At 37.8% G+C, this 15,929-nt stretch overlaps 1 protein-coding gene across 3 annotated transcripts in view; it reads left to right on the top strand.

Moving 5' to 3' along the window:
- The window catches only part of EIF2B3 (eukaryotic translation initiation factor 2B subunit gamma), a 163,000-nt gene that overhangs the window by 64,184 nt on the left and 82,887 nt on the right, over window positions 1-15,929 (top strand). For all 3 annotated transcript variants that reach the window (XM_007450355.1, XM_007450353.1, XM_007450354.1), the window contains exon 5: window positions 8,015-8,126. In XM_007450355.1, coding sequence (XP_007450417.1) covers window positions 8,015-8,126 — 112 coding nt within the window. The remainder of the gene's footprint in view (window positions 1-8,014; window positions 8,127-15,929) is intronic.

Here is a 15,929-nt window from a genome sequence, read left to right as displayed (position 1 = left end):
AGGTTTACATTATTTTGAATGTATAAATGGTATTCACAGCTGAACCTGTAGTATGTTGTTACTTTTCTCTTTCTTCCTTTTATTTTCCTAAAAATTAATTGTCTCGTTTTTTCATTTGCTTTGTTTTCTATGTATTTATTACTAATTCAGCCTTAACCCCAGTTGTGTGAATTTCCTCTCATTACTTTCCAACACACTGTTTCCCTCAGTTTCAAATTCTTAAAGATCTCTCTCCTAGATTCTGGACTAGTTGCTCTGCTGTGTAACTGTCATTTTAGGTTCACCCTTCACTCTCATATCTTGAACCTCATATTTTCCTCTTTCTTAGTTTATATCCGCTTTTTTTGTGGGGGGCGGCTAGGTATAAACTTCCCTTGGAAATCCTGTCCCCTCAAAATTTTGAAAGTATTATTTCACTATCTTTTAGCTTTTCTCTTAAGTCCAACACCACTGTGATTCTTGATTCTTTTTGTATGAGACCCATTTTTTTTTCCTTTCTAGAAGCTTATAGGATCTTACTGTTTCTAAACTTCTAAAATTTCACATTGATATGCCTTAATATAGTTTAATGTCATCCCCTGTGTTGGATGCTAATGGGCCTTTCAATCTGAAAATTTAAGTCCTCAGTTCTAAAAATTTTTTTTCAGATTAATTACCTTCAAAAAAATTAAGTGAACTTTTATTAATATGTTTCATGTTCTCTTAGACTGTAATTCTCTATTTTGTTTGCCTGTTTTATTTTCAGTGAGGTATAGTTGGTTTGCAATATTATATAAGTTTCAAGTATACAACATGGTGATTCACAAGTTTTAAAGATTATACTCCATTTATAGTTATTTTAAAATATTGGCTATATTCCATGTGCTGTACAATATATCCTTTTAGCTTACTTATTTTATACATAGTTCTTCGTACTTCTTAATCCCCTACCCCTATCTTGCCCCTCCACCTTCCCTCTCCCCACTGGTAACCACTAGTTTGTTGTCTATATCTGTTAGTCTATTTCTTTTTTGTTATATTTTCATTTTATTTTTTAAATTCCACATGTAAGTGGTAACATGCAGTGTTTGTCTTTCTCATCTGACTTACTTCACTAAGTAAGCATAATACCTTCCAGGTACCTCCATGTTGTTACAAATGGCAAAATTTTCATTCTTTTTTGTGGCTGATTAGTATTCCATTGTGTGTGTGTGTGTGTGTGTGTGTGTGTATACACACTACATCTTCTTTATCTATTCATTTGATGGACACTTAGGTTGCTTCCATATCTTAGCTGTTATAAATAATACTGCTATGAGCGTTGGGGTGCATGTATCTTTTCAGAAATGCAAATCAAAACCACAATGAGATGTTACCTCACATCTGTCAGAATGGCTGTCATCACAAATAACAAGCGGTGACAAAACTGTGAAGAAAGGGGAAACTTTGTACACTGCTGGTGGGAATGTAAACTGGTGCAGCCACTGTGGAAAACAGCATGGAGGTTCCTCAGAAAGCTAAAAATAGAACTACCATATGATTCAGCAGTTCCACTCCTGGGTATATATCCAAATAAAATGAAAATACTAATCTTTTTTTTTTTTTAACCCACCACTCAACTCAAGCTTTAAAACGTCTACCAATGTGATATTACCCCCTCCCAACTCACTATTGTCCCCATCTAAGGTAATTATCAACACCTTACTGAATTTTGTTTATCTTTTTTTTTTTTTGGCTTTCCTTTATCTCAGTTTTATATATTCTAAAAATATATATTGATATATATGTATTTTTTAAATTTTATTTATTTATTTTTGGCTGTGTTGGGTCCTTGTTGCTATGTGCAGGCTTTCTCTAGTTGCGGCAAGCAGGGGCTACTCTTCATTGTGGTGCGTGGACTTCTCATTGCAGTGGTTTCTCTTGTTGCAGAGCACGAGCTCTAGACATGCGGACTTTAGTATTTGTGGCACGCCAGCTCAGTAGTTGTGGCTCACGGGCTCTAGAGCACAGGCTCAGTAGCTGTGGCGCATGGGCTTAGTTGCTCTGTGGCATGTGGGATCTTCCCAGACCAGGGATTGAACTCGTGTCCCCTGCACTGGCAGGCGGATTCTTAACCACTGTGCCACCAGGGAAGTCCTGATATATTTTTTAGTTGCTTCTAATTTTATTTAAAAAGATAGCATGATGGATGTAATCTACTGGGACTTAACTTTTTCCAATATTATATTACAGGCAGCTACAGTTTCTTCATTTTGAGTGCTATACAAAATTGCACTGTATAAATACACTACAGTTTATTTATTCACTTTTCAAGCAATGGGGATTTAGATTGATTCCAAATTTTTGCTATTGTCACCAGTGCTGTTATGAACATTTATGTACATATTGTTTAATGGGCACATGTAAGAGTTTCTTCATAGAATTGCTGGGTCATAGAATATATGAATGTTCAATTTGGGGGATAATGGTAAACAGTTTTACTCTTTTCCAAAGTGGTAATATCAGTTTCCCCAACTACCAGAGATTTAAAAGAATTCATTGCTCCATCTACTCTCCAGCATTCCGTGTTGTCAGATTCTTTGCGTCAGTTGAGCAGAAGTAAAATGGTATCTTATCTCATTGTGATCCTTGTGTACATTCCCTTGGTCTCTCAAGGTTGAATATTTGTTCACTGGTCATATTTATTTTCTCTTCTGTGAAATGCCTGTTTATATATTTTGCCTAGTTTTCAATGAGTTATTTGCACTTTTCTTACTGAGTTGTATTCTTACCACTCGTTTGTCAGTTGGATATACTGCAAATATAGTTTCCCAAAAGAAAATGGGAAAACTTTTCTCACTTTCTTTAAAATGTCTTATGAACAAAAATTCTTAACTTCAATATAATCAAATTTACCAAAAATTTTTTGTTTGTTTGTTTTTCTTTGCGGTACACAGGCCTCTCACTGTTGTGGCCTCTCTTGTTGCAGAACACAGGCTCTGGACATACAGGCTCAGCGGCCATGGCTCACGGGCTTAGCCGCTCCATGGCATGTGGGATCTTCCCAGACCGGGGCACGAACCCGTGTCCCCTGCATCAGCAGGCGGACTCTCAACCACTGCGCCACCAGGGAAGCCCATTACCAAAATTTTAAAAGCATCTTTTGTGTCTTGAACTCCCTACTGCAAGTTCTGAACAATGTTAACTTATATTTTCTTTTCTTTTTAAAAATTATTTATTTATTTATTTATTTTTGGCTGCACTGGGTCTTTGTTGTGGTGCATGGGCTTCTCATTGTGGTGGCTTCTCTTGTTGCAGAGCATGGGCTCTAGGTGTGCAGGCTTCAGTAGTTGTGGCACGTGGGCTCAGTAATTGTGGCTTGCGGGCTCTAGAGTGCAGGCCTCCATGGTTGTGGCACATGGGCTTAGTTGCTCCGCAGCATGGGGGATCTTCCCGGACCAGGGCTCGAACCCATGTCCCCTGCATTGGCAGGTGGATTCTTAACCACTGTGCCACCAGCAAAGTCCTTAACATATTTTCTAATAAGAATTTTAAAGATTTATGCTTGACACATAATTCCTTGATCCAAATAGAATTGTGTCTTGTATATGGTGTGAGGTTGGCATCCAGTTTAATCTTGTTTTCCATATAGATGTCTCTTTTTCCTTCCTCCATTTATTAAATAGACTCTCCTTTCTCCAAGGAGAAAGGGTGAGAATCTTCTAGCAACACATAAGTTATGAACTTATGTAACCTAATCACAAAAGTAACATCTGATTACTTTTGCCACTTTTTGTTGGTAGAAGCAAGTAGCCAGTCCAGCCCGTACTCAAGGGGAGGGGATACAGAAGGGTGTGCGTGCCAGGAAGCAGTTATCATTCTTAGAGCCACCCTGCCACAGCTGAACTCACTAGTATGTCTAGGGCCTTAGCTGTGACAGCTGAGTTTCTCTTGCCATTTAGTCTCTTATCATACAGGAGGCTAGCCCAGACTTGTTCACATGGCAGCAGCAGCAGCAGGTTCTTAGAGAATAAGAAAAAAGCTACAAGGTCTCTTGAGGCCTAAACTCAGAACTCACACCGTGTCACTTCCTCCACACTCCTGTTAGTCAAAGCTAGTCGCTAGGCCAACCTAGATATAAAGGATAGGGAACTAACCTTACTAACCTCACTTCTCTTTTTTTTCCTGTGGGCACTTTTTTTTTCTTCAGATTTTTTTGTTGTGGTAAAAAACACATAACATAAAATTTACCATCTCTTTTTAAACATAGTTCAGTGGTAATAAATACATTTATAATTTTGTGCACCCATCTCCACAACTCTTCTCATCTTGTAAAACTGAAACTTTATAACCATTAAATATAAATCCCCATTTCCCCCTCCTCCCAGCCCCCGGCAAATACCATCTGTTTTCTGTCTGTATGATTTTGGCTACTTTCAGTACCTTATATAAGTAGAATCATACAGTATTTGTCTTCTTGTCACTGGTTTGTTTCACTTAGTATAGTGTCCTCAAGGTTTATCTATGTTGTAGCGTATTTCAGGATTTCCTTCCCTTTTAAGGCTGAATAATATTCTCTTATGTGTATATACCACATTTTGCTTATCTATTTAATTCATAGATGAACATTTGGGTTGCTTCTACATTTTAGCTATTTTGAGTAATGTTAAGGAAATGGGTGTAAAAATATCTCGTCAAGACCTTGCTTTCAGTTATTTTGGTTATATACCCAGAAGTGGAATTGTTGGATCATATGGTAATTCTGTTTTTAATTTTTGGGGTAACCACCCTACTGTTTTCCACAGTGGCTACCATCTTACATTCTCGACCCTATATCTTGATGGGCAAAGCTACAACAAATTTTAACCCTTTTAAATCTACTACATAGACTGTTAGTTTTGATTTGCTAATGTTTTGTTTTGCCTGTAATTTTCCTTTGTCATATCTTTGTCTGGTTTTAGCATCAGAATCATGCTGGCCTCATAAAATGAGATGGAATTCCCCACTCCAAACATAATGCCTGTCACTGGGGTGGTGCACAAATATATTTATTAGTTGAATGAACAGATGAATAAGTAAATGACTGTAGAGGAGACAGAGAAGTAAAAAACAACTGGAAAAATATACAAATAGTTGATTATGACAGAATTTTTTAAGATGGAAGTTCATAGTTTTAACTGCCTTCTTAACCTTATTTGTGTAATCTTTCTCTTAGGATGGACATTCTAATGTTCTTGCTCTGTTTCCCAAGTGGAATTCACTTTGTTAAAGCAGAACAGAAAGAAACCTGTCCAAGTTTCTATAATTTGTATCATATTCTGAGGTCCCAGTTACTATGGTAGCTACAAAGAAGCAAATACAAGGAGGGGGGCCTGAGAGTGAGGGAAATGTGACTGAAGGGCAACATAGCTGAAAAATTGACTTGTTGGAAATTATTGCTCCCAGGACATTCAGTAATTCAAGGTTTTTTGTGGGCCTAAGGAGTCGGATAGGGTAAGCACTCCAAAAATAATATCTCTGTGTTATTTCTTTTTAAAATGTTGCTTCGTAATCAGAGCTTTGCAGACTTTGTTATATTCTCAAGTTTGCATGTAATGGATGAATTGATATATGTCAGAGTTGCTGTGTGACATTTGAAATTCTCTGCAAAATTTAGTTCAATTGAAATTCTCTGTAAAACTTACCTTCAAATTGGCATTATTTACCCTTCCTTCTTTGGCGTTCACTTATCTTGGTAATTAGAAAAAAAACATGTAATTTTTTATGATAGTTTCTCCCTATTCAGATTAAAACACTGCCTATGAGATAACCAGAGACCATCTGAAGGAATGGATGCTTTCAAGAACCTGAGCTAAACACATTATACACTTGAGTAAAGCATTTGGTTTTAGGTATATAGGCAGCTGCAGCCAACAGGGAAGCGTGTTCAGTTATATAGTAGCCATTGTCTGTCAATAGGAGGTAGACAAATTCATCTTTAGAGATACCATTTTTCCTAGAGCTCAACTTTTAGTTTCTCCCTTTCAAATAGGTATTAAATCATTGCTTTATTTGATTGTTGTGAAGATCAAATGAGAGCATGTATTTTGTTTAATTTTTTAAACTTAAACATTTTATTTAATGTTTTAGTTAGTAGCACTAAATAGAGCTTTACAAATATTAACTCATTTAGTTCTCCTAAAAATCCTGTGAGGTAGGTGTAGGCACTATTATCCCCATTTTACAGGTGAAACTGAGGAATGGAAGTTTATTATCTTGCTCAAAGAGATACAACTAATAAGTGGGATTCATACCCAGGTATGAATCCAGCTAGACCCAGGTGGTCTAGCTTCTGAGGCTCTCTTCTTAATCCTTATGCTATGCTGCCTCTATATGAAAATGTTTTTGTAGGGCTTCCCTGGTGGCGCCTTGGTTGAGAGTCCGCCTGCCGATGCAGGGGACACGGGTTTGTGCGCCGGTCCGGGAAGATCCCACGTGCCGCGGAGCGGCTGGGCCCATGAGCCATGGCCGCTGAGCCTGCGCGTCCGGAGCCTGTGCTCCGCAACGGGAGTGGCCACAACAGTGAGAGGCCCGCGTACCGCAAAAAAAAGAAAAAGAAAATGTTTTTGTAAGCTATAAAAATATACTGTATGGATGTTAGTAGCAGATTTTATTAAATGTTCAACACTGCACTAGATGTTGTGGGAGATCTAAAGGAATCATAAGTCTGCCATTGAACAGTTTGTAATCTTGTTGGGGGAAAGAAATATATAACACAGAAGACAGCAGTAATGTGGCATCCTATAAGATCATTGTCTACCAGAGAGCTCGCCACATCCCATACACAGCACAAAATCTAGTGCATAGTAGACATATAGTTAATGTTGGTTAAATGTGGATGTCCTTAAATGCTATTCCCATTTTCACAGTGAGCAAACCTATGTTATTACTTACAGAGAAACAGTTGCACTTTTTTTCTGTGTCATGCAGTGGGCTTGTGGTTCATCTACTTAATTTGGCTAAGCAGTATCTTGACTGGCCCTCTTTTTTTTTTTTAACTTTTAATATTTTTGATATTTACTTGTTAGGTTTTTATTTATTTCTTTATTTTTATTTTTTGCTGCATTGGGTCTTCGTTGCTGCATGCGGGCTTTCTCTAGTTGCAGTGAGCGGGGACCACTCTTAGTTGCGGTGCGCGGGCTTCTCATTGCGGTGGCTTCTCTTGTTGCAGAGCACAGGCTCTAGGCATGCAGGCTTCAGTAGCTGTGGCACTCGGGCTAGTAGTTGTGGCTCATGGGCTTAGTTGCTCCACGGCATGTGGGATCTTCCCAGACCAGGGCTTGAACCCATGCCTCCTGCATTGGCAGGCGGATTCTTAACCACTGCGCCACCAGGGAAGTCCCCTACTTGTTTAGTTTTGACAAATAAAAATTCTGTATTTAAGGTATACAACATGATGTTTTGACATTATATGTAGATGTTGTGAAATGAATACCACCATCAAACTAATTAAGATATCCATCACCTCCTTAACTTTTAATTTTTGACACAATTTTACATTTACAGAAGGTTACAGGAGTAGTACAAAGATTGCAGATATCCTTTACCCAGATTCCCCAAATGTTAACATTTGCTCTAGTATTCTCCCGCTTTCCTTCTTATAATATATATTCAATGTATATCTAATGAATATACAATATATTATATATGTAATTATTATTTTTCTGAGCTATTTATGAGAATAATTTGCAGATATGATTCCCTTTGCCTTTAATATATCAATGTGTATCTTTCCCCCACACCCCACAGTCTCTTAAAACAGAAAATTACATTGGTACCGTGCTTTAATCTACAGACTTTATTCAGGCTTCACCAGTTAACCTAATAATATCCTTTAGAGCAATACAAAAAAAATCACCTGCCCATGTTTTAAACATTGTGGTGAGTATGTGTTACATAGCACTCACTCCTGTATTTGGTTCGAAGAGCAATGTGAGCAGGTGCCCTCTCCCCTGACTTAGTCATACAGGTGGGGCAAATGGCTTTGTTTGATTTTCCTTTTTTGTGTGTGATTCAGTGGAGCAGCGTGACTTCATTGGAGTGGACAGCACAGGAAAGAGGCTGCTCTTCATGGCTAATGAAGCAGACTTGGATGAGGAGCTGGTCATTAAGGGATCCATCCTGCAGAAGTAAGCCCTGGGGTTTTTCCTTTTGGCAATTCTCCTTGTCTTAAAACAAAATAAAACCACCCAGTAGATGGGAAAGAGGGAATGAAAACTAGATTAAACTGTGTGAAATTGACAAAAGTATGTGAATGTTTTCCCATGAGATAGGATGGAGGCTTTTCTTCACCACACAAGCTTAGCTTTTCCCTGTGTCTTTTGCTGCCAAGGTAGAATCAAATCCTGCATAGGAGTGGGGCAGAGCAGCTGTGGAGAGAACAGGGAACAGGACTGTCTTTCCAACAGTGTTATAGAACTTCCTTTTTTTTTTTAAATTGTGATAAACACACAACATAAAATTTACCACCTTAACCATATTTAAGTGTACAGTTCAGTAGTGTTAAAAGTACGTTGACATTGTTGTTAAGCAGATCTCCAGAACTTTTTCATCTTGCAAACCTGAAGCTCTGTGTCCATTAAACAACAACTCTCCCTTATCTGCTCTCCCCAGGCCCTGGTAACCACCATTTGGCTTCCTGTTTTTCTGAATTTGACTACTTGAAGTATCATTTATAAGTGGAATCATGCACTATTTGTCTTTTTGTCACTGGCTTATTTCACTTAATTAGTATAGTATCCTCAAGATTTATCCACATTGTAGCATGTGTCAGAATTTCCTTCCTTTTAAGGCTGCATAAATTCCATTGTGTGTATACACCACATTTTCTCTATCTGTTCATCTATCAGTGGACATTTGGGTTGCTTCCACCTCTTGGCTCTTGTGAATAATGCTGCAGTGAACATGGATGTGCAAATATCCCTTTGAGATCCTGCTTTGAATTTTTCTGGATATATATCCAGAGGTGGGATTGCTGGATTATTTGATAGTTCCTATTTTTTATTTTTTGAGGAACCTCCATACTGTTTTCCATTTTACAATCACACCAACCATGATGAGGATATAATTTCTTCATATCCTCATCAAAGCTTGTTATTTTCTATTTTTTTGATAGTAGCCATCCTAATGGCTGCACATAGGCAACCTCGTCACATTTTCTTCAATCAGCATTTTACTGACTGCTTGCTCAGAAGCCACTATACTCAGAGCTTTACTGCCTGATGCCAGTACATAGGAATGCTTAATAAATGTTTGGAGGCTGGATGAAATGAATGTAAGAGGAGTAAATTGCAAAAGAAAAATGTCTTACTGGTTGGTGGGTTTTTTCCTGCTTGTTTGTTTGTTTGTTTTGCTATCCAGCACAACAGAGGTAGGAGACATATTTCAGAGTATATATTTTAATGAAAATGAAATTAAACTCTAGCTTCAGTTGGCCCAATTACCCCTATGGATAAGAGTTCTATATTAGAGCCTTGCATAGAAACACTTGTGGATTAAAGTGGATGCTTCAGATTGCATCACAGAGCTTCCTACTACTAGTTTCTAATTAAATGTGAAAAATAAATTAATTTTTTAAATGGCAGAAATTTCAACAGTAGCAAACACAGTAAGATAATCAAACATAATAAAGCTCAAAAATTGGTGGCCAAGGAAAGAAACAAGATTCTGGTGAGGAACAGAAAGGAATAACGGTAGGCTCCCAACTCCACCCTATCACCACTCCCCAGAAGCCATACTGATGTGTTAATGAAACCCTGCAAATTCTCACTAATAGCTCCAGATCTGGAAAGAAGCAAACTGAGTACATATCTGTACATTTATCTTCTTCTGACTGAGAAGCAGTGGGAACAACTGCTGGGGAATAAATGATGAAGCAGGGAAAATGAACAATGAGGTTGACTCTTTAACAGAAACAAAAGATCTAATCCTTAAAAAATGAATAGGTGAAATAATGTGAAGCTGGAGACTGTCCTTCCATAGGAATGGGGTAACCCCTTACGTATGTGGAATGAAACAAGAATATTTAACAGAATCTCAGGAAAAAGAAATAATTGGACAACGACTCTACAGTACCTTGGTGAGTTCCCTATACCCTTTCCATCCCTCCCACTCATATCATTCCCTGAAGCCATAGAAAAGTACACAGAATACAAAATAACCAGCACTCACATGGTATCCAGTCTCAGATACATGAGGATGAGAGGTAAGAATTCATCTATAATATATCAAAATAAATAAAACAAGCATGAACAAGACCAAAAGAATCAGTGTGTCAACTGTGCAAATGTATAGCAAAAATGAAAGCAAGAAAAATGCCCTGCAAAAAAACAAAAACCTGCCCTGAGAAAAACATTACTCAGTAGAATAGAAAGAATTTCCTTACAAATATACAATTCTGCCACTGCAAAACAACTCAGTAGAATATGAATTTCATAAATAAGAGTTCAGTGATGACATGATAAAACAACAAAATGAGATAAAAGAAGATATTATAGAACTAAGAAAATAAATTGAGGACCAAATAACTTAATTACAGAATTAATTAATTAAAAAATAGCAAAGAGCAGAACTGACACCACTGAAAATCAAATTATATACATAGAGGAAAAGTTTAAGATATTCAGTAATTTAGATGAAAATGAAAATAATTGAAATTAGAATCTAATAGAAATAAAAGACAAAGATGATTCAATAAAGTTAACGTCTCTGAAATAGAGAACTGAACATGTGACCAAAAGATGCATTTATAAGGGATTCTTGGTAAAGTAATTTAATTTAAGGATTTTAATATAAACTTGTAAGGACTGGGTAAATGTGACTGCTGAAACCCCACTAAGACAAGAGTAAAGGGATTTTAGAAGGGTGTAAATCCAGAAGGCTAAAGAAAATGAAAAAGGAAATAGCAACAACAGAAATTGGGAAGCAGAAAAGCAGGACAATTTAGCATACCTGAGAAAGCTGAATGCTAAGCCAGAAGTGGGGAAAGCTGAGATGCAAGCTGATTTGCACAATAAAACTCTCTAAAGAGTTAAGATTCAACAGCACCAAGTACATCTAGTAGTGAGGGTAAAAGCAGGATTACTTCAAAGTTTGTCTAAAAAGTAGATCCTTAGATTTCCTCCCCCAAACCTCACCACTCTAGTAAGAGGCTGGAGATTTATTCTCAGAAGAGGGTAAAATAGAGGATCTCTGGATTGGGGCACCAGGCATAGATGATGTTGGAGGTACCATGCGGAAAGTGGGGATTAAGTGAATGTATGTTCTGGGGTCCTCAGCTTCCTTCTTCCACTTGGCTCCTAAATACTAGCAGCCGGGCTTACACATGTCAAACAAGCACATTAGAAGATTCTTCTCTGTGGTAGCAGAGTCCAAAAGGAGAGACCTAAAGATATAGTCATCAGGGAGTTCCCAGCAGATAACATACTTCTTGGATCTAACTACATTGAATTTCAAAGTTGACAAATCCACCACATATTCAGTGCTCCCAACAACATATTTATTGTGCCAGTCTTAGAAGTTGGACCCAAAAAAAGCAAGGATTACCAGATTTAGAGGCCAGAACAAATAAACAGGTGGGGAAAAAAAACAATAATAGGCAAAAAATCAACTTGAAGGAAACAGAAATTATGCAGAGAGAAAAAAACTTCAAAAAGGTAACATTTATTATTAATATTTGAGCATCTGAGTGCCACTGTTGTAGGAGCTAGGGACACAGCAGTGAACAAAGCACACTAAAATCCTTGCCCTCATTGAGAGATGAGAGAATATTGCATTCATGAACCCCAAAGCGGGATGCTATATTTAAAAAGGAACATTTAGAGAACACGTAGTGCTGATATTAAAATGAAAAATTTAATAGAAAAGTTAGGAAACTTTTTTGGAAAAATTTTTCACAAAGCAGAATAAAACAACAAATTGATGGAAAATAGAGAAATGATAAGAAGATTAAAGGAGCAGCCGAGGAGGTCCAATATCTGAATATTAGGAGTTCCAGAAGGAGAAAATGAAGAGGGAAGAAATCATCAGTGAACTGTTACAAAACACATTTCTCAGAATGAAAGAAGCTGGGTTTCTAGACTGAAAGGAAAGTGTGCAGCAAAATGCATGAAAAGAAACATAGCAAGTTATCATTGTGAAATGTTATAACCCTGATACCAGAGAGAAAATTCTGCAAGCTTCCAGAGAAGGGGGGGGGATATCATATATAAAGGAATTAAAATAACTTTCAATTTCTTAACAGCAACACTAGAAACTATAAAATAAGGGAAGAATGCTTTCAGAATTCTTAAATCTATATCTAGTCAAACTATCGAATATGAGAGTAGAGTAAGAACCTTTCAGGCATTTGCTTTCCATGCATCTGTTTCAGGAAGTTACAAGAGGATATAGGACACCAAAACCCTGGCATACACTTAGAAAGAGAAAGACATAGGATATAGGAAAAAGAATCCCTAGGATAATGATGAAGGGAGATTCCAGGATAACACCTGTGTATCTGGGATAGATGGCAACCAGACCAGATTGGAATAGGTCAGAAAGATTTGAGAAAATTTTCTTCAAAATGTTCATATTTCTTCTAATGAAAATGATAGAATACTTGATGTGCGTCAACATTTTGAGAGGAGTTTTGAGCACTTAGTTTGGAGTTGAATTATTGATAAGTGTCTAGAAAACTAAGAAATGAAAAGACAAGTAATGCCAAGGCAAACGACAAAAATGTGCAGGAGCGACTTCCCTCGCGGTCCAGTGATTAGAACTCCAAGCTTCCACTGCAGGGGACACAGGTTCAATCCCTGGTCAGGGAACTAAGATCCTGCAAGCTGCATGGTGCAGCCAAAAAAAAAAAAGAAAAGAAAAAAAAATGTTCAGGGAAAAAACCATTAGTTGTTAAATGGCTGAGGTGTAACTAATGTTATATATGCATAATAATGTAATCACTGACTAGCCAAAATTATGATATAATTACTTTGGAATAATGGGAGGGAAGGTTAGTCTGTTGGAAGTATGAGGGAAGAAAAGAGAGATAAACTTCTTCTTTCATAGTTAATAGCTAATACCTAAAGCTGAAGTCATAATAACTTAAACATTGATTATTAAGCTAACCAAAATAATGAAACAATTATATTAGAAAGGTAGAGAATACAAGAAGTACAGGTGTATGTAGTAGGGGCAGGCTGGTGATAAAAGGAAGCTAAATCCTCATCTTCCATAGTGGGAAATCAACAGATAATGTCTGAATTGGAAAACCAAGAAATATCAATATTAGAATGTTATTAGAAATATGAGTAGAAATACTAAATGGATTCATTAAAAGAATTGAAATGGTAGGCTTCTGGGGGACAGAAAATGGGAAAGAAAGGGAATGAAAGACTGAAATTTTTCATTGTAAACCTTGAGAGACTATTTACCTCTTTATGTGCATATTTAACTTAAATTTTAATTTTTTAATTAAAAATAAGATATAATAAAATTTTCTGAATCAAGTGAAAAATCTACAGATTTTGAGAGTATATTGTTATTGTGTTCTATGAAAATTTGGCCAGTTGTATCCTAGTAAACTTACTAAACTTATCCCTAGATAAAGAAAGAGTTCTTCAAGTGTCCAGAGACAAAAAGCTAATCACTTACATGAGAGTAAAAATTAAGCTTATCCCCCAAGTTCTTCACTACATTGCATACCAGAGGAACACAATCTGTGTTTTCAGAAAAAGAAAGTAGAACTCGCGTATATTATTAATAATGAAGGTGTCATTCAAATATAAAAGCAATAATGGGAAGATATTCTCAAACATGAAAGGAATCAAGAATGTGGCACCTATGAGTCCTTCTTGGGGGGGAAAAAACAAAATAAAACTTCTTGACAATGAAGGCAGCCAAGAATTCGATCAAAATAAAGAATTTAGTGATAGGGAAGCTGTGGTAGTCATAAAACAAATGGGACATTTATGTTAAAACAGAAACAAAAAACAAATAACACATCTCTGCTGAGAGTAACAATTCTGGAAGGTGAAAGTATGGATGATGATTTTTTTTCTTTGTACTTTTCTGTATTTTAAATTTTCCTCCAATTTTTTTTTTTTTTTTTTTTCCTGCGGTACATGGCCCTCTCACTGTTGTGGCCTCTCCCATTGCGGAGCACAGGCTCTGGATGTGCAGGCTCAGCAGCCGTGGCTCACGGGCCCAGCCACTCCGCAGCATGTGGGATCCTCCCGGACCGGGGCACGAACCTGTGTCCCCCACATCGGCAGGCGGACTCTCAACCACTGTGCCACCAGGGAAGCCCTCCAATTTAAAAAGTATTAAAAACAAGAAAAACATGTGCTACCTTGGAGATTAAGTCTAAGGACCTAAAGTGAGGAGGATTCAGGGTAGTGTTATTTCTAAAGATACAGTCCAGTGAATGAAGACATTTCTGTACAGTAAGTCCCCTTCATACGAACCTTCAAGTTTCGAACTTACAAAGATGCGAACGTGCATTCCATCAACGTCAGTCATGAGTGAAATTGCAGCTTGCCCTCCGTCTCCTATTGCTGATGATCCTTCAGCTCCACCACCATCTCCTCTCCCTCCTCCAGTCAGTAACTTCTTGCCTGTTCACTCGATGCCAGCCCCTGTACACCAGCTGTTGTACTGCACTACTGTACTCTTCAAGGTACTGTACTGTAAGATTTTTAAAGTTTTCTTTGTTTTTTGTGTTGTTTTTTACGTATTATTTGTGTAAAAAGTATTATAAACCTATTACAGTACAGTACTATATAGCCAATTGTGTTAGTTGGGTACCTAGGCTAACTTTGTTGGACTTGAACAAATTGGACTTATGAATTTGTCATCTTCATAAAGAGGACAAATCTTTATGCTCTTGGAACGGAACTCGTTTGCATGTAGGGGATTTACTGTATTTGACTTTGCTCTTACTTTTGGGAAGTGGCGTTCCTGGTTTAGTAGGCATAGATGCCTGCTGGGGAGTATTGCAGCTGGGGAGAGTCTTTACTCTTGCTGAATTAAAACACTTTCTGCAGTGGACATGGCTAATGGCTTTTGTTGGATTGTTTATTTCTTTCTTACCCGATTGCAAGAACAAACCTAACTGAACTCCAAACCTTTCTATTCTGTTTTAATTTTGTGGTAATTTAAAAGATATATTTATAAATTCTTTGATACATTTCCTCTGAAGAAAACTCCCCTTGAGCATGAGCTGGACTTAGGAACTTGCTGCTAGTGAATAGAGTGTGGTAGAAGTGATGGGATGTCACTGCCAAAATTAGATTATAAAAAGACTGCAGCTTCTGTCTTTGGTGCCCACTCTTGCTCTCTTGCTCTCTCTTGAATCACTTACTCTGGGGAAGTCAGCTGCTGCGTTATGACACAGCTCTAGGAAAAGGAAAGCTAGCTGCCATGTCATGAGGACATTCAGGTAGGCTATGGAGAAGCCATATGGTTAGGAACTGAGAACTGCCAGCAACCATATGAATGAGCTTGGAAGCAGGTATTCTGAGACCTGTTAACAGCCATGTTGAAAGCAGATTCTTCTCCAGTAGAGCCTTGAGATGACTGCAGTCCCAACCAACAGCTTGGCTGCAACCTTATGAGAGAACCTGAGTCAGAACCACCAAGCTAAACCACTCCCCAATTGCAGAAACTGTGAGATAACAAATGTTTGTTATTTTAAGCCTCTGAGTTTGAGGTAATTTGTTATACAATTATAGATGACCAATAAAATCCTAAATCTCTAGGCTTTGAATCAAGAGGTTCTTAGAAACAATGGGGCCTCCCTGGTGGCGCAGTGGTTGGGAGTCCGCCTGCCTATGCAGGGGATATGGGTTCGTGTCCCGGTCCGGGAGGATCCCACATGCCGCGGAGCGGCTGGGCCCGTGAGCCATGGCCGCTGAGCTTGCGCGTCTGGCAACGGGAAAGGCCACGACAGTGAGAGG

This window comes from Lipotes vexillifer, unplaced genomic scaffold, assembly GCF_000442215.2.
Source record: "Lipotes vexillifer unplaced genomic scaffold, Lipotes_vexillifer_v1.1 scaffold961, whole genome shotgun sequence".
In the NCBI taxonomy this organism is placed as follows: Eukaryota; Metazoa; Chordata; class Mammalia; order Artiodactyla; family Lipotidae; genus Lipotes; species Lipotes vexillifer.
Note: the sequence above shows the minus strand (reverse complement) of the source record. Positions and strands in the feature narration are given on the sequence as shown.